At 44.7% G+C, this 23,355-nt stretch overlaps 2 protein-coding genes across 2 annotated transcripts; both read right to left on the reverse strand.

The window, feature by feature from the left end:
- Positions 1 to 1,325: 1,325 nt before the first annotated feature.
- On the reverse strand, positions 1,326 to 14,514 carry LOC105560479 (E3 ubiquitin-protein ligase TRIM71-like). The gene is made up of 6 exons (XM_012009634.1): positions 14,203 to 14,514; positions 8,542 to 8,671; positions 7,108 to 8,190; positions 6,248 to 6,544; positions 5,489 to 6,067; positions 1,326 to 5,396 (listed from the first exon to the last, which is right to left on the reverse strand). Exons 1-6 carry the CDS (start codon positions 14,367 to 14,369, stop codon positions 4,731 to 4,733), a joined length of 2,922 nt encoding a protein of 973 aa, XP_011865024.1. The 5' UTR covers positions 14,370 to 14,514; the 3' UTR covers positions 1,326 to 4,730.
- A 3,550-nt stretch (positions 14,515 to 18,064) lies between these two features.
- Positions 18,065 to 23,264, reverse strand: LOC105560480 (DNA replication licensing factor MCM4). The gene is made up of 8 exons (XM_012009635.1): positions 22,749 to 23,264; positions 22,352 to 22,671; positions 20,271 to 21,160; positions 19,584 to 19,906; positions 19,226 to 19,503; positions 18,745 to 19,145; positions 18,449 to 18,659; positions 18,065 to 18,336 (listed from the first exon to the last, which is right to left on the reverse strand). The coding sequence occupies exons 1-8, from the start codon at positions 22,957 to 22,959 to the stop codon at positions 18,241 to 18,243; spliced, it is 2,730 nt and encodes a 909-aa protein (XP_011865025.1). The 5' UTR covers positions 22,960 to 23,264; the 3' UTR covers positions 18,065 to 18,240.
- Positions 23,265 to 23,355: the final 91 nt, after the last annotated feature.

Raw genomic sequence — 23,355 nt, forward strand, 5'->3', positions numbered from 1 at the left:
AAAACGCGTGTTATCCTGCACAGTGAGGAATACCGCACGTACACAAAATACATATCATTGTAAGCTTAGAAGAAAGGACCTACTGTTCGTCCACGTAAAGAAAAGCGCACGCGTCATCGACGGATCAACATGACTTGACAAAAAAGATGCGCCTCGGCCCAGATTGATTTTTCTCTTTCAAAAAAGTTGCTTAAAGGCTAGTAACAAACTGTAATTGCTGTATGAGCAAATTCATGATATGCAAAATGAATGTGGAGAACATTCTTTTAGTGTCTTCTCGGACAAATGTATGTTACTTTTGATTCTTCTTCTTTTTCTTATTTTTCTTATTTTTGACATTTCCGATTTCTTTTTTTTCGTTTTGTTTTGGTGTGCTCTCAACAATTCATCCGCGGGGACACACGTCCGTACAGAAAGAAGCTTTGAATGTCAGCCCGTTTTTCAAACGGACCTGCGTCGTTGCATTGATCGTGTGATACGCTAGCATGAACGTGTCTTTTGACATTAGAACTACCGGCAATTAATTTCTATTACTTAACTGGTATTATATATACATGTTTTCGAGAAGAGGAACGAAGGGGGAAAAGCAAATTGATCAATTTAATCATCTGCAACAAGAAATCTCATTGTCAGATAGTGCAGCGTTAAAATTTGCATCGTCTTTTATCTCAGTTTAAGTTGTCTTTTTCTAGTTTCTGGAATTGGAAAAAGATAAAAAACTTAGTTAAACCGGAATTAAAATTAATCTGCATTGGTAGAAATATTAATCCTTTGCGTCCCAGTGGTTTTGCTATGAGCTACCGTGTTCCTCGAGTCTTCCGTCGCTATTTTGAACTTGTCGCGATTGTAAAGATTGTGATTGAATATTTGCGTTATTTCTAAAACCACAGAATACAGCAATTAGTATTATTAACATTATTTTGTTGTATAATTGACAGTTATGTACAAGTACTTGTATACAGGGTGTCTTGAAATTCGCGAATCAAAATACCATAGCAAGAAAGTCGTCGAAAAAATAAATTAAAAAGTTATTTGCCATTTTTCGTTCCGAGCAGTAGTTTTTTTTACATAAAAAGGTTCAAAACAGGCCAATCATACCTTACGGTTGAACGGAAACCTGTCCGTGAGTCGCGCGTCGATAGTGTTAGTGCATTAACACGGACAGGTTTCCGTTCAACCGTAATGCGTGATTGGCCTGTTTTGAACCTTTTTATCTAAAAATACTACTGCTCGGAACGAAAAATGGCAAATAACTTTTTAATTTATTTTTTCGGCGACTTTCTTGCTATGGTATTTTGATTCGCGAATTTCAGGACACCCTGTATATAACAAACGTTTATCACTTTAGAAAATATATTCTTTATACTGGGTCACGGTGGGTGACAAGAAATTATGAACCAGTTATACGGGCTGCTTCGGTAGTTCTAATGATAAGTTGAGGTCGGTCGTGACACGAGGAGCAATATCTGCGCGAGATTATAAATGTAGTCTCGCAGATGCGCTATTTTCGGAATGACGCGCGACAGAAGGGACGTACAACGCCCCTCGGCGAAAACGAGGGCTCGTTCCCGTCGCCCCGTAGACCCTCCGGGAATCATTGACGCGAAATCTAAGAAGAGGTTGATCTCTATTGAACATCTCGTGTAACGGACATAACACATACAGAACGTCGTCTAATATACGTAGAAAGTGTCTCTCTAGTCGTACACTTATGAAAGATCGTTCAAAGAAAGTCGCACGACCCCTTCCGGATCCTCTCGTGAAAGCTCTCACGCGCGCTTTTGCTCATTTTAAAAAAATACCGACGCGCGAGTCACGCCTGACACGCGGATATATGTCGCAAAGCGGGCGCGCATCGTGACCCTTCTACGTGTTTAACACAGCCGAAACCTAGCGTTGCATCGTACACGTTACGCAAGGTGTTTCTTCAGTATTATCTAATATTTTAGGAATTAATGTTACGAAGAAAAGTTCCTGTGCAATACCCAATCTTAAGGGTCTCACCTTGCATCTCTGAAACGAGAAACCCTCCAAATATACTCAAGAAACGCCCCGTGTAATCTAATTATCTAATACTTTAGGAGTTAACGTTACAAAGAATAGTTCCCCTGAATTATCCAATCTCAAGGGTCTTGTTTGCGTCTCACTTTGCGTCTCTGAAACGAAACCCTTTCATGAAGGGAGACTCGTGTAAGCTCAACAATTAACTCCTAAAATATTGAATGCTACTCAAGAAGCACCCTACGCAAATGCTGCGCGATAACTTTCTCATGAGGTAGTAACACTCACGCCCGCCACTTTGCGAGATATTCGAGCGATGTACCAATTACTTGCCACACATGAAGACATTCATAGAAAAATGCTTTCATACTCTTATACGCTGCGCATCTTCCATTAGTTTAATCTCCTCGCTTCTTCGTTAAAAATATTTCTTCTCTATGTATAAATGCTACTTCGTCATTCTGAATATAAACGGGTAGCTTCGAAGGAGAGCTCAACGCGAGGTGCTCTTTCGCCATCCCGCAGCTTAAAGAACAATTATTATTTCTGAGGAATACATATACATATATGTATATATATGTATTGTTTGTTCCAAGATACTCGTATATGGAAGATGCCCAAGGAACATTTCGTGAAAATTTACAACGGATCCGAGAGAGTCGGTGGACCATTCGTACGATATATACATCGTAATATAATTCGTAAATGCGCACCGTGCCCTTCACGACGGCGCTAAAGATGCATATACATTTATAATTTCTATTTCAACCAGATTTTTAAACAACCACGAAAAAACAATCAGCGTCCCGTTGCCTTTCCCTTTCAACGAGCAATTTCTAACGGTTTCTCTCGCACGCACACACTTTGTACTGATCTTCTTCAACCATGATAACGATTTAGTCACATTAATGTCTAACATTATTAGGTAGTTACCTTAACAACGAGCTTACTGGCTAATACTTAACGTTGCTAGTAATATAGACTGCCTTTTTTGGCTCTTTTTTTTTAAGGACAGTGACACTAAATATGGAAATTAAGAAATTGATTCTTCTGGATGGATACTTTCCGTTTTGACGCTGTTTCCTTATCCAATTTGGCATATTCAAGATATCTCGTTGTCTGTTTTTCGATCAACATTTTTCCTCCGCTCACTAAATCAATAAATCCACTAATTGTGAAATAAAATATTGAGAAAATGTCGATACAGATTAAAATGTATATAGAATATATTAAAGTTTAGACTGAATTAATGATCATCTGATTTGTTAAATAATTCTGTTACATACTAAAATTGAAAAATATACAATTGAATTCAATACTAATTAAAAATCTTACATATAGCTGAAAGTTAATGAGTACAAATACATACAGTAAAAAGAGTGTTGAAAAGAATGACGAAGATTCCGATTAAAGATGTTTGATTTTGACGGTAATGTGCAAAATATCTCTTCTAATTTGTCAATTCTGCACTTTGTATGCACTAGAAATTCAAATATTATGAAGAAAGCAATACAAATAAAATAATCCTATTGCGATACATTTTATTACATACTTAAAAAAATGTTATAAAATCATAAAATTAAAGTATAAAACATGCATTGATAATATCCTATCGCAATTTCTACTGTTTTTTTCCGAAATCGGATTCCTAAACGTAATTATCGTCAGCGTCATGCATCTGGAAAAAGATGAGCGAATCTTGCAAATCCGCAAATAAATTGGATTTAATTAAATACACGATTTAATTTTGTAAATAGGCAAAACTTAGCAAGAAAAACTCATCTACCGTAATTCGAGTAATAATCGAATCTTCTATATACATATATAATACATACAATAAATAAAATGTATTATTAAAACATGATCGCTGATTATATCTGGATTTATCGATAACTCGTTAATTCCCTTCGTTACTATATTTCTTAACGATGCACCGTCAATCGATTGATCGTTCAATCATTCAAAATGTAGCACAGGTCTTTTCTCTCTCCATTCCAATATCTTTCCACTTTATTTGTGACGGAGGCTAAAAATCTAAAAATGTCTAAGCTACATGAGCATTTCGTGTGTCCATCCAACCAGGAGGTACAACGCGTAGCGCAATAAAATTGTAAAAATGCGTATAGTACAATTTATAAATAACAGATAAATAACAACGAGAACGTAAATTGTTAATCGGAGTAAAAGTCGCGTGTTATTTCAGCGAACATTGTAGATGTGCTAAAATGGTAAATTACAACTTTTTTTCGAGGGTAAAATTGAGCGTCCGATATAAAACGATCTCGCGACGCAGGCAATTACCTTTTTTTCTTCTTACTAATTACATGGAGTGAAAAAATCTGAAAGCGAAAATAAGCTTTCATACGTAAGATCTATTTCAGAATCGATCGGTGATAATGTGTGTAATGTATATATATATACGTACGTATGTATACGAGGCGGCGTCGCGTGCGCAAAAACATTAACTTTTATTCTCTCTCGCACATCGTCGACTACCATTTTCACCAATAGGTGAGACTTTCTCATCTCGTGTCTTCGAAAAAAGAAACATACCTCCTAGCGCAATTTACTGGTGGCTCAAAAATCCTGCCACGCGTTGCAAATGTAAAAATTGCGATAGCTTTCCCACGACAGAGCCGGCATACTGTTCACGCTTGACGCAAACGGAAACCTTCCCGGCGGAAGTCTCCATTAAGTTATCAGAATAACGCGTCTGCGATCCTGAGGCGTCAACCAAACATGATAGCGTTCCTCGCCACCGGGTCCATGTGGTTCTCTAGCTTTACCAGGCGCACGTAATTACGGCCGTAATCCGTGAACGCCATTCTACCGTCGCAGTGAAGGGCTATACCCAACGGACGATCCATCTCCTCCTGACCGGGCTTGTAGGAATAGATCAACGAACCGACCGAATTGAACGCCTTGATCGAGTTGTGACGGGAATCTGCAACGAGAATGCTGCCGTCGTCGGCTGCTATAATGCCCTGGGGCCTCTGAAATGTGGGGGTGATCTCCTCGTTCTGCCCGTCGCCGACTTCCCCATCCTGCCTCTTGCCCTTTGAGTCTTTCTCACATTTAAGTATGCGCATGTCCACCATGTTATATTCAATTATCAATACATGATGATTGTTGAAGTCCGTGACAATCAGCTTGCCCTCATTATTGAAGCAAATACCACGCGGCGAATCCAGATACCTCAGTAGATGCGGTTGACCGCCGAACATGCGCAGGGGAATACCCTCGGGACTGAACAGCTGGACGCGGTGGTTCCTCGTATCTGTAACAGCGATCTCGCAAGCTGAGTTCACCGCCACGTCCCACGGATAACAGAATTGGCCCTGTTTCTCTCCGTGTTCGCCAAAGGTCCTCAGAAACTCGCCCTCCAATGTTAAAATCTGAAACATAATGATTCCATCGTTAGTTTACATGTCCAAGCGGCAGTCTCGATGTACACTTAAAAATATAAACGCGCAATATAATCACCAACCTGAACGCGATGGTTATCCTTGTCGACCACGATAAGGCGACGTCTGGCATCGATGGCGATTCCGGCTGGACGATTAAATTGACAAGGGCCGTTTCCGTAGCACCCAAATTTCCTGATCAGTGTACCGTCCTCACGATAGACCTGTATGCGATTATTGGATCGATCGCTGATTATGATGTTACCCTCATTGTCGCAAATCAATCCCCACGGGCGGCAGAGATTGTCGGCGTGGTTCTCGCCAAAGTAGCCAAGGATTATGACATCCGTGCTCTTGACTTGCAACTCGTGCTTCCGATTAGGAAGGCAGATGTTGCGATCGTAGTCCGTTATCGGACGACCGCGCGGGATCGGTTGCATCATCTGCTCGCTCATTCCGTACGGGAAGTACGGGAAGTACGATTGCGATTTATAATCGCGATTCGGTAGACGGTCCCCGATTACGCCCGGGCCGTTCACCAGGACGTTTCCTCCGTTGGCGATCACGGAGAGCACGTTGCTGTCGGAACTCCTGAAGGAGATCCAGTTCTCGTCTCGAACAGATCGAGCCTTTGTCTTTCGGCTTTGTCGAATCTGCCAGATCTGCAAAGACGAAATTTGAGAAAAAATGTCGCGAACGGTATCCAAAGATGGCATCTCAAAGATAAATGTCATAAAGAGGTGTAGATAATTGCACTTTGCCCTTAATGGGGGGGGGGGGAGAACCCTTAAATATTCAAATAATCAACGTAATATGCAAAATACATTTGAATAATGAAGTACCTCGGCCAACACCATGTCCTTTCTCTGCAAAAGGTCATCGGGATTGCACACGGGGGATGATTGTGCGTCACGGATGGCGCATTTCAGAGCATTGACGGCCTGCGACAGCCGTATCTTATCCTCCTTTAAATTCATGTACTTCTCGTGAAGCACCTCGTACTTCCATCGACGCGTCTCCACAATTTGTTTAAACAGTTTCTTCTCCCTCTCTTCCACCGCGGTCCACATTCTACGCGAAAAGAACTTCACGTCGGTGAGCGCCTCTCTGGTCCTCTGATCTAACGCTGCAATGTCCAACTGCGAGAAAAGCGTACAATAAACTCCCCCTCTGTCTCCTCTCTTGGATATCTTTAGAATTTACTTTATGTACGAATGTGCATTTATCTCAACTAAATTCTTATCGTCCTTAATTTCTCAAGATTAATCATGAATCCTCAACCGTGCTCAACTGTAACTTTTAAAAACGCTGCATGATTTAGAAATTACATAGGCACATAAATCTCTATTTTTTAAGCTCCAATAATTTAATCAATGTTTTCATTTACCGGTTGTATAATTTTTTCCTTAAATAACATTAAAAAGTTAAATTAAACTTTTAATAAGTTAAACTCCCTGAATCCAATTAAAATTCTCTTGTTATCTAGATCTCGTGGTCAATAGAGACTTCTGTATCTGTAGATGTGCAAAAATAAAAATAATTGTTTTTTTTACTTCTATATACTTGCTGTAGTGTCTTGTGTTTTTCAGTGCACAAAATCGAGTTTTATTTAGAGCAAAAAATATTTCTTTTCGTTTTGCTTCGTCTCGTCAGAGAGGAAGATGGAGAAAGCTACTTCAAGCGAACCAGTCAATTGACTCACCCCCATATTTTCCATATCGTCCGCGAGAACGTCGATCCCGAGGTAGGCCTCCATCAGCACCTCCTCAGCCTGATGCTGAGCGTTTTCGAGGACCTCTGTTAGCTCCATCGTCACGTGTTTGTAAATGCAATTCTTGGCGCATTCCTTGCAGATCGCTTTGCAGCAGGTTTGACAGTAAAATAATTGAGCGCAGGGATGATCGTTGCATTGATACAACATCGCGGCTTTCAGCGAATCGAACGACTGATCCTCCTCCAGTGTTTCCTTCGCTGCGTCTTCCTTGGTCGAGATTGCGCTGGACGTATCCTCCTCCACATTCAGGCTGTGGGCCCATTGTTCGCCGACAGGTGACTGCTGCCTCGAGTAATTTTCCTTCTTCAGTTCATTCGCTACCTCCAACTCCTCCGTTATCGATGGTATCAGGGGTAAGTCGGATGGATCCCTCTGGCTACTCGGGCTACGCGTTCGCTGCTTCCGCGACAGTACAGTCATATCGCCCTCGTCTTTTTCCATCAACGATATTAATGATTCATTGAGCACATCCTCTTGAACATTCAGGCCATGTTGCTCACGCACGGGTGATTGTTGCGTAGACGAGATGTCGTCCAGCAGGTCGATCTTCAGAAGATTCATATTGAAATCTTCGAACGTCTCGTAGTTCAGCTGACAACTCTCGCTTCGATAGCCTGAGAAGCTCGGCCCGGGCATGTCAGTCACGCTGGCATCCTCAAACATTCGAAAATAATCAAAATTGTCCGATGAACTGGTGTCCAGCTGGTGAATTGGCGAATGGTTTGTTAGATTGTCATCGGAGGAGCTCGATCGACTCTCGCTCGAACAGCTTAGCGAGCTGGCAACCATTGAACGTTGGTTGTACAATTTTGAACATTCGTTCAAGGAATCTGCATGATTGAGGATCGAACGACTTAACGCGTTGTCCTTGGAATGCTGCGACAGTCTCCCTGAAGGAAACTGCCTTGAGATGTGATCCGGACTGGAATCCGAAAATGGTCGGATCTTCTTGGCGATAGTGGACTTCCTTGTAAAGTGCTGATCATCTTGCTTCCGCGGCTTATTTGTAAGCTAAAACAAATTCCGCTGATTACTTTATATTCCAATTGGACGTGTGCTAACGCAACTTAAGATTTACTTGAAGGATCGCAAGGACCGATCAATCGCCCGATCTACTCAGAAAAATGGAAAACTTGTTTTAACAGGAAACTATACGCAGAAATCACTTTCAGAATTTCTAAGTTTGGGCTGTAACTTTACTGAACTTTTACATTGCTGGTTAATTCGGGAAGAGAATTCGAGTATATATTTTTGTCGTGATATTAGAAAAATAGAATGATAAAATGTAGAATGAAGTTACTTGTTGAGGGAATGATTTAAATATCATTTCTACAGATTACAAGTTATTTCAAAGCTACTTACTTGCATGGAATGACGATTGCAATCTATTCTGTTGCGGGGAGCTCTTAATTGGTTCATTGTGGCGGGCAAAAACGGTTGGTAAAGATTCAGAGAGGTCTCCTGTGTTGCACGATTGAAAAATCTTGTTTTCCTGAAACGAGAATTGCGGCGAACTGTAGTTAATTCAACGTCTTCGTCATTATATACCGTTTTCTTTTTCTTATCAACTAATATAACGTGTGAATTTATATTCCAGGATTATTCCTGGAACTTTCCTTATCTTTCACATCGACCCATCACACATCACCCGTTATGCATCACCCGTTCGTATTTTACGTCGTTAATAATTAAAAAAAGCACACACTGATAATCAAAAGACCTCGATAGTTACGACATTACGATAATACGAACTGATATATAATGTCATCTGATTGCAGTGGACGTATGACTCAAAAGATAAGCTAGCAAAAAATACACAGGGGGTCTATTACGGTTCTCGGATTGGGTGAAAATGACGAAAGTGAGTAGCTTTGTCTCTTTCTAACTGTCCCTTTAGTAAGAGACAGAGCCGCTCACTTTCGTCATTTTCACCCAATCCGAGAACCGTAATAGACCCCCAAGAGTACCTAATTTTTCTCACGCGATAAATTAAGTCTATTCTTGTACGTATTTTATACAAGGGACTGCGCTTAATTTCTATAAAATCCATTTGAGAGCTTTGACAATTTAATGGAAATTTCTCTTTTTCAAGAGAATGATAATCTGAACGAGCGAAACTCAACAACAGTGCGATTGAAAGAAAACAGACTTAAAGGATTGCGTTGGGATTTTTTTAATCAAGGTAAAATTTCATTCGTGGCTTCCTAAGTGAAATTTAAGAGATTTTCAACTTTAAAAGATTACTTTGGATTTGTTTTAGGACATTATTTCTGCTTCACTGACAGCAACAATGATAGAAAGTAGGTATTGTAGTGACCTTTATATTTATTCGTAACAAAGGAAACTCGAATGTCGCAAGATATTTATATATGATAGCAAGATTCTTCGAAATTATAACAATCTCAGCCTTCAGCAAAATAGATTTGTTCGCTAAATGTGTCTGCGTTGTGCAGCGTACTATATAAAACTACTTAATATAAGTACAGTGACTGTATATGAATTATCGGTATATTCATATATTTTTAATTCTCCACTCGTTATTGCACTTGAAAACCAACATGATAACGACCTGTTTTGCTACTTGAAAGTTGCCGGACGGGGCGAGGCGTTCGTTATCATGCCAACACGTTTAACAAACAACGTCGAAAATTAAAATAAACGATCATTTTTCTTGATATTTCTCGTGGAATGGAAAGTCGATTGTACACCAACGGAAGAATCTGCTCTTACAAAGAACGTTTGTCATTCCGTTGTAAGAAGCGACTCGGTCGCAATTGCGAGGTAAACCTATCATTGGACATTACACAAAATGTGAAAACCGATAAACACGTGAAAATTTCGCTCGAACTAACGGCTATAATTTTTATCGAGCCCGTCTCTACGTTGATATTGAGTTGATTTACCTATACCTATTCTTCTCTCGAAACGGATCTTTGCAGCGAAGCTTGTTGACGTTTGAACCACCACTGTCTTTCGTTTCCAGCGAACTAAACTGTTCGGGTCTCGCATTGTTTACAAGGATGTCTCGCGAATGCGACGAGGTCACTTTGTATACTATTCGGATTATACAGTGTGTCCTATTTCTAACGCGTTTTAACACTCCATGATCAACTTGAAAGGAGCTTTTCTTATTAAGAAATGTCGATCTCTCTGTATCGCCGAAAGAGACGGAAATTTCTCTAACGCGATCCGAATTTGTTGCACGTGTGCAGCAAGACATTTTAACGAAATATATTCGCATACATATACTAGTAGCACAGTGCATTGGTTAAACATAGACTAAACGTTGGTTCAATATAACCAATGTACGCGAACAAATTTCGCTTAACGTTTAGCCAATGCACTGTCCCAGTCAGAAATGACTCATCGACTCGATCGACGTTGAAACCGTCATTGACTCCACATCTATTAGAAAAATCGAATTTACAATTTCATCCCGTAGGACGATACTTGCACGATCGGCAAAGAGCAAATAATTTCAATCGAAGTCGAGTCATTTCTGACTGAGACAGTGCATTGGCTAAACATTTGACTGAACGTTGGTCCAATATATTCAATATTGGACCAACGTTTAGCGACATTTTTCGTCTACATGGGTAATATTGGTTTCGATCGACGAGTCATTTCTGACTGCCCTGCCGGAAATAATTCTACAAAATTCTACAAAAAAATAAAATATACTACAAAAACTAAAATATAACTGGCAGAATCTAAGAAATTCTACGTAAATTTAACAAGTGTTATAAAAATCAACGTGAAAATGCTAGAATTGGAACACTTTTGTTCACTTTTGTAATATTCTACAAGCAGATGTTTTAATTATTTAAGATTTTGTTGTTTCTCAAATTTTTCAAACTAGTAAAGTTCTCTGTACTAATTTTTACAAAATTGTACATTTTCATAGAATACTACTTGCAATAATTTCTTGATTTAAGAACATTGTGATTTGTGGTAATATTTCGTAGATATTTTTACAGAAAAATTAATGTTTCAACGAAGATATAAACATTTCTACAAATTTCTATTTTAAATCAATTTTTGTAGTTATTTATGGAAATTTTTTCCGCCAGGGTGGGCTGCTACTAGGATAGTATATGCGAACAAATTTCGCTAAACATTGACTAAACGTTGGTCATATTGGACCAATGTTTAGCCAACGTTTAGCCAATGCACTGTGCTACTAGGGTAGATAAAAGTAATAAAACTGACAAGAGAAGAGCCATCTATCTCTCTCTCTCTCTCACTGTAAACACGGTAAACATAATATTTTTCACCAGAAATAAGCGGTAGATTTAATCGCACAGAGGGATTATTTTAAATATTATATATTCCCATGTTAACGTTTTGTTCATAAACAATATTTAATTTCGCCAGGCCGTGGAAAAGTTTGCTCGCTTTTCACATAATAAATATAATAAGCAACAAGTCCGTGTTTACCGGTGCTCTGGATTAATCCCAAAATCATATCGTTCCCTCGCTTTGCTGGGACTATATTAAAACTGGAGATTAAATCCTTCTCGTTAATATTTTCTTTTTGCAACATTGCGAGGAGGCGATCGCTTTAAAACCATTAAGACCAAAAACAGTGGAACAGCAGCGTTATACTTTTTTTCCACAACTCCGCATCTATTAAAAAAAACGAATTTGCAATTTCATCCCTTGCACGATCGGCAAATGCAAGAGCAAATAATTTCAATCCCTACATTATGCCGTGTTTTTTTTCTAAATATACAATGCGTACAGAATTCTATCTATATCGCGAACAGGATTGAGAACATGTTCAATATTGCGCGATGTTTCATTCTCGAGTAATTTTTGAACAGTTTTATCGGCATTTGAAAACACACTTAAAAAAAGAATTACAGCCTCAATAATTTGATACTTTTATTTCGAAATGACTTCAAGTGTTTGCTTGATTGCTATCGGTCTGCGACGCATGACTCTGATATCCGACAATTATCCTGAAATATATGGTGTTTGTAAGATATTGAATTCTCTATCTAATATCCTCAGCAGACGGGAAAGATTATATCTCGTGAGATTATAAAAACTTTTATTGAATATCTAACTGAATATCTTTAATAATTACTACTTAATTATATATTATCTTTCACACAAAATGATGCTGAGATTAGATATAGAAAGTGTGCAGATATAAATTTTCTTTCACGAAATTCGGCTCACGCCCCGATAGCGCCAGATCGATAGCAGACAGCAATGAGAATCGTTTGAGAATCGCAATTAGTAAACTTTGCGTTTTTCGCAAAGTGTTCGCATTTTCCTCTTTTGTTATTATACATTATTACACATTATTTTACATCGAGCGGAAACGTGTAGAAGGCACTTGGTGTCTTTCCCTGCAGGAAATAATTCTACAAAATCCTACAAAAAGAACAAAATATACTGCCAGAATCTAAGAAATTCTACGTAAATTTAAAAAGTGTTATAAAAATCAACATTAAAACGCTAGAATTGGAACACTTTTGTTAATTTTTGCAATATTCTACAAGTAAGCAGATGTTTTAATTATTTAAGATTTTGTTGTTTCTCAAATTTTTAAAACTAGTAAAGTTCTGTACTAATTTTTACAAAATCGTACATTTTCATGAAACACTACTTGCAATAATTTCTTGATTTGAGAACATCGCAATTTGTGATACTTCGTAGATATTTTTACAGAAACATTAATGTTTCAACGAAGACATAAAAATTTCTACAAATTTCTATTTCAAGTCACTTTTTTCCTAGGTATTTATAGAAATTTTTCTCCGCTAAGGTTTCCGGAATGCTTCGGAGCGAGCGATCCTCCCGCGGAGGGATAGTATCCTCGAGATCGCCATGGCGACCAAGGTCAGATCCGCTTTTCCTCTCGGGGGTCAGGAAGGTGGAGAAAGTAGAAAATGGCCGTGTACCTGCGTGCGTGCCGCGCACCGTCTCCGCGAGGACGTGCGTGCGCCGGGGCATGCGTGATCCGACAATGTTTACCCAAAATATACAACGGGCCCGTCTGTCGCGTAACGACACGGCTTGATCGAATTTCGGCTCCTACCAAAATCCCTTTGTCCCGCACCGCGTATCGATTCGCTCTCTCCGACAATTTTTCTACGTTATTATCGAGCGACGTACCGCCGCGCTTCATCCCAGCCCACGTGCTCTTCGTAAAATTCGGCCCTTGGTAGAGAGAACGTACCGCTGGCCGGGGAATTCTAGAAATTCCTACTTTCAGATACGAGGAGAAGACGAAATAAAGATAATCGCTCCCAATCTCTTTTTTTTCTGTTGAGGAAAGTCCCTTCTTACGAGATAGGCTTCTACCTGAGACATAGAAACCTCCGAGATAGCAGGTTTCCAACGTCGAAATTCGATCACATATCTTTTTTTCTCGCGACGATTGCACGATCTATAGCAATGAATTTTCCACTGAACAGATTTCACACTCCGACAGCAATAAATTCATGGTGGAACCGATAGATGATGCTTGTTAATTCAGCAAACACCCTGCTATCTCATATTAGGGACTTGTCTCACAATAGGGAACTTCCCTTATTAATTGCGCATGCAAAATAAATCTTTGTACGATAAAAAAAAGGAAGGGAAACGGTCAATGGGAAATGGTCAAATTGCAAAGTACTTGTTTTGCAATTCCAGTTCTGAGCGTTGGAAAGACGTGAAAAGTAAGTCAAATCGAGATCGGAGTCCAGCCTCTACGTTGATAAAAATGGACGCGAGCCCCCGATGGTCCGTGATTTCCAGGTAGGAGCCAATCGAAAGTCCGCCGGGCACCGTTTTCGCCGCGGCGGGCGCCCCGCGTGACGTCACCCTGCCACTTTCGCTCTCGTTCGCGTTTCAATGCCGCACCGCGGAAACGGCTCCGCGGCCGGCGCGAGTAACGGGGAATCGGGAGGGTCGCCGTGACGTCAGAGCACCGGCAGGGTTCGCGGAGAGACGGAACGACGGAGCCGAGGTCTATACGCGGCAGTGCGGAGCCGGATGCCGGACGAGGGCAGGAGCCGCGAGTCTCACCTCTCGTACGTGCGCCCCTCGAGGCAGTCGTACTGACGTGCGGCGAGCATGCCTTCCCGTATGTCCACGCTCGCGTATCTCCCCAGGATTAGCGTCCTCGACGACTGGACATTGACGCGGTACAGCTGGCCCCTCGTGTCGGACGCGGCCGGGTAGAGCCTCCGCATGCCTCCGACTGCGGCGAGAGGAGTGCCACAAGGGCCCTCGTGGCAGCACGACGTGACTAGTCCGACGTAGTGCTTGAGCTCGACTACTCGATCAGCCTCGGGAGCGATCGCGTTGGGGGCCTCCTCGCGCTCGCGGTCTTTCGACTTTCAAGGCGCGCCGGGGGGTATCTCAACGTTTTCACGGCACATCGGTTTCTCTTAACAATTAGCGAGGACCAGTTGGTCACAAGTGACTGATTGTTTTCACAGAACGCCGCGAACCGGAGGTCCGACGAGTCTCGGGGGCGGAGTGAACCAGGCCCACTGAGCGTTAAAGAAACGACGTGTGTACAATAAGCAATCCAGCCTCTACAGGGATGATCGTACCGGAAGAGCGTCCGTTACAGTCGCGAACAGTCACGCAAGGACCCACTGAACTCGTTCACTCCCGTCGCCGCGGCGACGAAACGCGCGAGGCTTCCCGGGCTGCGAGGCGCAAAAACAACCCCCCCGCGCGGACTTCGAGAAAGGGACTCCCCCGAGTCAAAGGGCCCGGGAGCAATCGTCGGGACACGGTCGCGTATGTTCCGCGAGTTTCCCGCGCCCCATCGTCGTCGGCGCGCCGGCTCCTGGGCGATTATCCCGCGTATTTCCGGCACAGGGATCCCAGGTGGTCCGCCCGGGGGTGGAGGAGCCCCGTGAACGTCACTCGCACGTCGACGGAAGGAACGAACGACCGACCGGCGGAGAAACGTGGACCGAGGATCCCGGACGCGGCTTCTCTCCCTCCGGGAGCGCGTGTCACCCTCCGAGTCGAGCCGGGGTTCGCGAGCGGTGCCGTGCCGTGCCAAGCCGGCGCGCGAGGAACAGAGCGGTCCGCCCTTTACTCCGGCTCGCGATCTACCTCTGAATCACCCACGTCGCCCACGCATCGCAATGCCGGGGGCTCTCTCTCTCTCTCTCTCCCTCTGCGTAGGTGACTTCTCTCGCGAACCCCTTCCCCGGGCAGCGCCATGCGGTTTCCTCACGGTACGCCTGCGCCCGGAAACCATGAATGGAGGCACCCGCTCAATGCCGGGCGGCCTTTTATTTGCTCGCACACGGGAGCACTGCGGCACCCCACCTCCCACCTCCGCGACGACGACGACGGCGAGGACGGCGACGGTGACGGCGACGACGATGACCTTCAGCCGGCAGCCAGGGTCGATCGGGCAAGCCGGGTCCCGCGGAACAGGTGTTGCGTCGCGGCCCGCGGTCAGTCCTCTCGCGCGAACGCGTCACGGATCGTTAATCATCAATGAATCTTTAATTGCCACCGGGTCTCCAACGGCTGTCGATGAAACGGGAATTATTTACTGGCCGCGCGCGAGGCAACAATCTGCCGCTAATGTCTTCGTCAGCTGTAAAAGCCCTCCTCTCACCCTACAGCATTTTCCAAAGATCGGAGTGAAAGAGAAACTACTGACTCGCCAAGCGTTATGTTAAATAATGAACGGCATTCAATTATTGGTGGGCAATATCGGCAGCTCTAACGCAACCGCGTCCAAAGTTGTTCCTTAAAAGTTTTCCGCGGAGAGCTCGGGACATTTTTTCAGTCGACACCATCAAACATTCAACACCCAGAGGATTTGGAGAGTCGCATTTTTTTTCCTCGACGGACAGATTGAGGCGCAACGCGAGACACTTCGCCGCTTTCCAATTTTCTGCCGCCGTTTCTGTACAGTCTTCCCTTCGCGTTTCCACGGGAAAGCGCCAAGCAGTTGGGGCCCCCGAGTAAAATTTCAAAGGGAGAAGAAATCGTCCTCCGTCATCCGGACCACCCTACATTCGCGCGATACCGGCGAAGCGTCGAACGGGGAGGCGGGGATGATGCTAAGAATTAGTGGACGCAACTTTATGAATGGGCGACTTGGGCGTGAGGGAACGCGTGGAGGGGCGGTCGTGCCGTTTAACGATCGCGCGCGCCCCCACCTCTCCCTCTCTCTCTGTCCCTCTTTCTCCCTCTCGATTCATCCCCCGCCGTCCCCGTTTCCACGCGCGACTCCATTCGCTTCCTCCCTCGCCGGCTACGCGCTCACACGTGCGGTCGCGCGACTGTGTCGGCTACGGACTAGCCGCTCTCATAGGCAACGGGGTGAGGACCGGGGGAGGTTGCGCGCAGCGCACGTGTGCAAATCCCTACGGGGGCGAGTCGCGCGTGCACCCGCGCCCCGCGAGGGTGGAGAGTGTGGGCACGCGGCACTCTCGCGCGGCAAGTCGCGCCGAGCGCATCGGATGACAATCGCAACCAGACGCTCGCGCGCGGGTGTATGTACTTGTAGCGCAATGTATCCAATTCAGTTTTGACACTGAAGAAGTTTGAAATCGGAGCCCCGTAAACTGTGCGCGCGGGGGTGGAGGGAATGAACGTTGTTAGCGAGCACGAGCGCGAAACTGAATTTTTCGGGTCTCGATTAAAAGGGATACGTGCAATGAGAAAGTCTTTTGTGGATTTCCCGATGGCCGAGGTATCAATCACCCGGTTGCTACTAATGACAAAGCCGCTTTAACGGGAACCGATGTTTACCGCGAAACTGTTTCGCTTGTTAAAAACTTGTCTCGCGGTTATAGCCGAGCTGCGGCTCAATTCAAAGGAAAAACGCGAGCGCCGCGAAAGTTGGAGTATTAACTTGGTCAAACTTGAAACTTTATAAACAAAGAGTAAGAACCTTTTTCGCGAAAATCTTAAGAAAACTCTGGATACAGTTGCGTCAGAGCTGCTGATATCGCGCGTCAATAATTTAATAACATAAACACTTTGCAATTCAATTCAAATCTCTCCTTCACTCTGATCGATTAAAATGTTTTAGGGCGAGAGGAGGCTTTTCGATATGTGTCTCACGCGTCCAGCATCCATTTCCATGTGCGTATTTCAATCTCACAATGAAAGATTAATAACCGTAGGCTTCCGGAGAGCGAGCGTATCATTAAATTCCTTCGAATTCCGCTTCGATTTCTAGGATATGATAATTCGGGGGATACTTGGAGTCCCCGCCATTGATCGTTACGGGCGCAGCGGGCATCGTGGCTCGGAGGGATGAGAGTCGCCCGGTGGTGGGTGGCTGGGGCATCGATGAACGAATGCCCCCCCCACCTAACCACCCGGCGCTGAGAGGAGCGTGGGAGTTTCCAAGGTCATCGCAAGAGCAAAACGTAGTACGACGCCTCCGCCGGGACGCCTCCGCGCACGAGGCGTAGGCGTGGAATGTAATATACACATCCATCTCTGCAAGACGTTTCAAATTGTCGATAGCAATTAATACGCGTTTCACCGCTGCATTTATTAACAATTACCTGAAGCCGGGGTGAAGAGTCGTTCGTCGAGCGGACTAGGACTTTGCGGGCAACATTTCGGAAAACGTGGCCGTAGGATGCCTCGCTTCAAAACGCATTTACGAATTTATTAAAAAATAATACAAACCCACGTGCCTTTTCAAGCACCAGCCACTGTAATTTTAATCCTCGCTCTCTATATCGAGGTAAACTCTCAAAGCCGATATAAAACAGAACTTTTGGGAGCATAATAGAATAAGCTATAAAAAATGTATATATGTTAGACGTGACTAAAGCATTAAATAAATTTTCAAGTACGTGTTGATTTACCGAAGGCAAAAATATCAATTCGGATAACGGTTGGAGAAGCAAAATGAATGACTGAAATTAATCATAGTCATGTCGCTTGTTAAAAATGTTTCACTGTTATTAGACAAGGAAAGTATTTCGATAATCGTAAAAAAATGTCCTATCAGTATGATTTCTTACAAGATTCATAGTATCAATGGATTATTAGTAATGTTTGTATACCACTATATATTACTGTTCTAAAAATACACGATGCAAACGTGAGTTATTTTTAACAAACGCGAATGGTATTTTTGCCGGTTACAATCACCACACCATCATCCTGCAGCTCCTTCAGAGCATCTTCGAACATCTCGCGCGTCATCAACTAAAAAATAAAAAGGGAAATTGAACAAGCGCAGCTTTCCGCAACGCATATTAACGGTAAAATAAAACTGTAACGCTAACGAGAACGAATAATAACGAGCTGATCGTTTTACCGTGCTGGACGATTCTTTCAGTTCCGTGAAAATCTTCTGGTAATTTAACGTCGGTGCCTTATCCTTGCCCTTGATGAGCTTCTTCAACGCCTCGACCAACTCCTGCCGACGCTTTCTCGCTGCCAACGACATGCCAGTCGTCAGGATACTAATATCGATCTTGCCACTCAGTGGATCGATGGCGGACTGTTTCAATGCCTCACGATGTAATCTGATGACAATTGTGAATTGCGTAAATTAATGTTTTCAATGCTCATTTTTCCCCCTAACATTATCAATTGTATCTCGTCCCCTACCTCCAAGCTTCCTCGACGTCCGTGATCTCCACTACGCTGCTGAATCGCATTTTAGCGTGTGCCTCGGCGAGTCTTATCAGAGACTCCAATTGCCTCGGATAAGCCGTGATTTGCCCGTGACCGCTTCCTACTCTGCGCATATCGACGTAAGCCTGAATCAGCCTCTGTTGGCTCTCCTCATTAAGTATAGGCTGAACGTGTTCCTTGGCGTAAGCTATGTAGTCACGCAGGATACTCATGTCCACGATGTCGTCCTCTTCTTCCAAATCGGATTTGTAGTACAACGATACCAAATGCCTGGCGAGTTTCCTGTCGAACACCTCGTCCTGCGGATCGAGCATCAGGAAGATTAAGTCGAAGCGCGACATCAGCGTATGCGGCAACATGACGTTTTCTACCACCTGGAAACAAGCGTAAAAATCTATTTATAAACCGCCCAGTCCAATATCACAAATATACGTCGTCATCGGTGGATATTTACCGTCTTATTTTTATTCCACTGCGACTCGCAAGGGTTGGCCGCTGCCAGAATACTAGTTCTCGCATTCAGCTGACAAATGATACCCGCTTTCGCGATACTCAGCGTTTGCTGCTCCATAACTTCGTGCAGCACCGAGCGCGTGCTGTCGTTCATCTTGTCGAATTCGTCGATGCAACAGATACCGTTATCCGCGAGCACCAGGGCGCCGGTTTGCAATACCAATTGGCGGCTCTCGGGGTCTTTCGTTACGAACGCGGTCAAGCCCACCGCGCTGGAACCTGAGGGAAGAATAACGAACGTGAGATACGGACGAGAGCTAAAATCAGACTCGAAATCGTCGCTATCGAGAGTCACTTACCCTTTCCGCTGCTGTACTGCGAGCGCGGCACCAAATTGAAGACAAACTGTAGCAGTTGCGATTTACTTGTACCCGGGTCTCCGCACAGAAGTATATTAATTTCGGAGCGGAAGTATTTCTTGGTCTGTTCGCTCTGCTCCTTCTTCCTGCCGCCGAACAATTGCAGCAGTATACCCTTCTTGACGTCCTCGTTCTCGTAGATGCTGGGAGCAATGTGTCGCGCCAATCGTTCGTATATGTCCTCCTTTTGCGATAGCAGTTTCAATAGCTCCACTCTCTCTGGTGGAAACGTATGCTTCTTGCCGTCCTCTTGCTCGTACAAACTGCAATCGTAACAAAAGTGAATAAGAATATATGAATTTATTGCTGTTGAAGTGAAATCTGTTTAGTAAAAAATTCATTAGATTGTGTAATCGTTGCGAAAAGGGATTTGTGATTGAATTTGGATGTTGAAAACCTGCTGTTATATTAGAAGCCTATCTCATAATAGGGGACTTTCCTCAATGTATAAAATTGAACGAAAGTTTGAAGCGAGTGGTAAGTCGCTTCGGGAATTCACAGTTTAATTTCAATACATCAACTGGTATTAGAATAGAATATTTGTAAAAATACGGATCGCGATAAAATAAATAAATAAAAAAAAAAGCAAAACCAAATTGGAATATCCGTCAGAGATGCGTGTCTCACCGCTTTGAGTCCTGCTTTCTGAAGTGGACAACGTCGACGTGCGTCCTGTAGATAGCTCGTACGTTGGACTGCCGAGGATTGACGCGTATCGGCAACGCGCGATATATGCCGGTGACGGAAACCCGATCGCCCGGCGAGACGGCGTCGACCAGATTGTGATGCGCGAAGAGCACCACCGTGTGAGGAGTCTGACCAGCCGGCATGTCGTCCGGCGACTCTTGCAGCTTGATCATCTGCTTATCGGTGAAGTGGCTGCGATTGTGTATCAGAGTGAAGCAGAAATTGTTGTTGCAGTGGGTGCACACCGTGGGCTCGGCAATGTGGCCCCGGTCGATGACCACGGTCGTCGTGAAGGCGCACGCGATGCACTTGAAGAACGCCTCGCGCATCTCCGGCATGATGTTCGACGTTCTAATGACCATCCCGGTAACCGTGATCAATCGGTCTATGTCATCCGGGTTCAGCAGACGCATGCTCGTGGTCCGCGTCACGTTGTACGGACGCACCTGAATCGAGTGCTCCAGCTCCGCGCCGGGGAACTTCTCGAAGAATATTTCGTTCGCGGTCAGATCGAACGCCGGTATCACCTCCTGGGGATACAGCACCAGCTCGTTGTAGAGCTGCGCGTCGAACGCCTCGAGATGGGCGCAGTTTACATTCAAGTAGGGCTCCTCCAGTACATGTATCTCTTCGAGCTTCTGCGTGTAGAGCGGCTCCGACAGGTTCATGTTCTCAGGCAACTCGTCGTTCTCCGCTTCCGGATCGATGAATGACACAACGAAGCGTCTGAATTGCCTCTTGATGCGATCCACCACGACACTCGTGCCCCAGATCGTCAACTGCGGGCCGTTCTCACCCTCCGACGTTCTATCCGCATCCTCCTCTGGTATCTGCCGGTAAAATTTGCCGCATTAACGACTCGACGATCTCGTCGATCAATCTTACACCCTATGCGCATTTTGACGTCTATAACATACTGGAGCGAGTGGTCCTATTGTTCTCGACGTCACCAAAAGAGAGGTGCTATTAAATGAATCTTTGTCTTTTTCCCTATTATCTGGTCGCTCGATGATGTTCTATGGGTGCTTTCGAGCAAGAGACGAGAATAATGGCAACAACAAAGATAAAACGATTCCTTGCGTTACACAGTGTCGCCTGTGTACGGGAAAGTACCCTATCTCACCCACAGACATATTAACCATAGACTGCTTATGAGGCAGTGGAGCTCTAAGCGGGGGACTCCTCCTGAGAGAGAAGTGGCCGCGAGTAACAGCCACTGGAGAAAGATAGACGCCCAAATAAATTCATACAATCCTTTTCCGTCAGCAGGATGCCGCCACTGCCTCGCAGTGTGCGTTCGGGAGCTCGCTATCAGCGCTGCTTAACGCTGAAAACGTTATTCTATCTCTGTTTGCTCATTACGCGTCGAAGCAAAATAGTACGACGCTTTCAGAGCCAAGTAGCGCCGACAGCGAGCACCCCTATGGGTGTAGTAGGGTGCTTTCCAGCAACGTACACAGCGACACTGTGTAAGACAGCGAGAATCGTTTTATCTATGTATCACGTCTTTGATCTCACCCAATATGAGTGAGATAAAAATTCAATCAAACGAGCGATATGTGATTAATGGAAATTGCGTGAAAAGGTATGGATTTGCAGTTTGCTTTCGCTGTAACTATTTACGCCATATTTTTTATCATTATATTTATAAAAAAAATAGTGTCAAGTTATGCATGTCTGCAGAATACTTGAGAAGGGTCCAAATCCCGGACCGAAAAACGTCGTTAGTTTCTTTAAAATAAAAACATTGGCCAGTGTAGGCCATTTCAATAAACTATCATTGATTTTATATTGCTGGCGATAGCAAATCTTTTTGTGAGTCAATCACGGATAGTAGAGACAGAGAGAAAGAGAGAAAGAGAGAAAAAGAGAGAGAGAGAGAGAGAGAGAGAGAGAGAGAGAGAGAGAGAGAGAGAGAGAGAGAGAGAGAGATTTCCCAACAACACCTCTCTCTCTCTCGGCGACATCGAGAATAGGACCACTCGCTCCAGTATGCCGAGAGCTCACTGCGTTGGACTCACAGGTTCGGCCAGGTTAACCTGCCGCACACGCCTGTCGGACTGAACGTCCGGTCTCTGTCGCACGGGCGTACCCCTGACGCCGCTGCGGGGGGTGCGAATCGACGCCAGGGAGCTGGGGGTGCCGTAATTCAGCGGCGAGGACATCTCTATCTCGCTCATACCCGCCGCGAGCGGACTCGTCTGCGCCTGTCGATTCGGCGAGGACTGCAGCGCGGAGGACAGTCCCTCCGAGGAGGCGATGGTCTCGTGCGTCTGACGGTTGTTGGCCCATCGCAACGGGGTGTCCACCGGAATACTGCTCGGTCTCCTCTGAGGTGTACCTACAAAGAACCATCAACGTGCAGCAGTCCAACTACAAGGCGGCGTTTCCTCGACGGTAAACCGGCGCGATTCAAACCTCTGACGGAGCCGACGAGGCTGGGCGTCCCGGCGACCGAGGGTGTCCTGACGGAGGTCGGCGTCCGAGGCTGCCGCCTCGGCGTGCCTCTCGGTGTGCCGGTCGGTGTACCGGTCGGCGTACCGGTCGGCGTGACGGCCGGCGTGCCGCTCGGCGAACGGCTGTCGTCCTGTGGGACCGGAGTCCTCGGCGGTCTCATAGGACTCGACATCGTCGACGGGAGTCACGACGATCCTGCAGTCTCACCTCGAACTCTTCCGAGAAGTTCCGCGCGCGCGGGGCTAACCTCGAAAGTCGCTCAATTTCCCGCGCGAACGCGGAGTCGAGCCTGCCGAGAGGGCGTCGCGCTCGCTCTTCTCTTTTTCTTCCTCCTCTTTCGCGCGCGCGCGCAGGTGTCTATACTCTATTAGCGTTTGATGATAGAAAGACAGATAAACGAGGTAGAAAATAGTTTCTTTGCCTCACTTCTCGGACACACGCTTGCGTGCGGCTCCTTTTCACCTTCCATGTGTATAAGAGTTCTATCTATGAGAAAGACAGATAGATAAACGGGACAGAAAATATAGTTTCTTTTGCCTCACTTCTCAGACACACGCCCATGGTGGAA

This window comes from Vollenhovia emeryi, unplaced genomic scaffold (assembly GCF_000949405.1).
Source record: "Vollenhovia emeryi isolate VEMERY1.0 unplaced genomic scaffold, V.emery_V1.0 DF939228.1, whole genome shotgun sequence".
Taxonomy (NCBI): Eukaryota; Metazoa; Arthropoda; class Insecta; order Hymenoptera; family Formicidae; genus Vollenhovia; species Vollenhovia emeryi.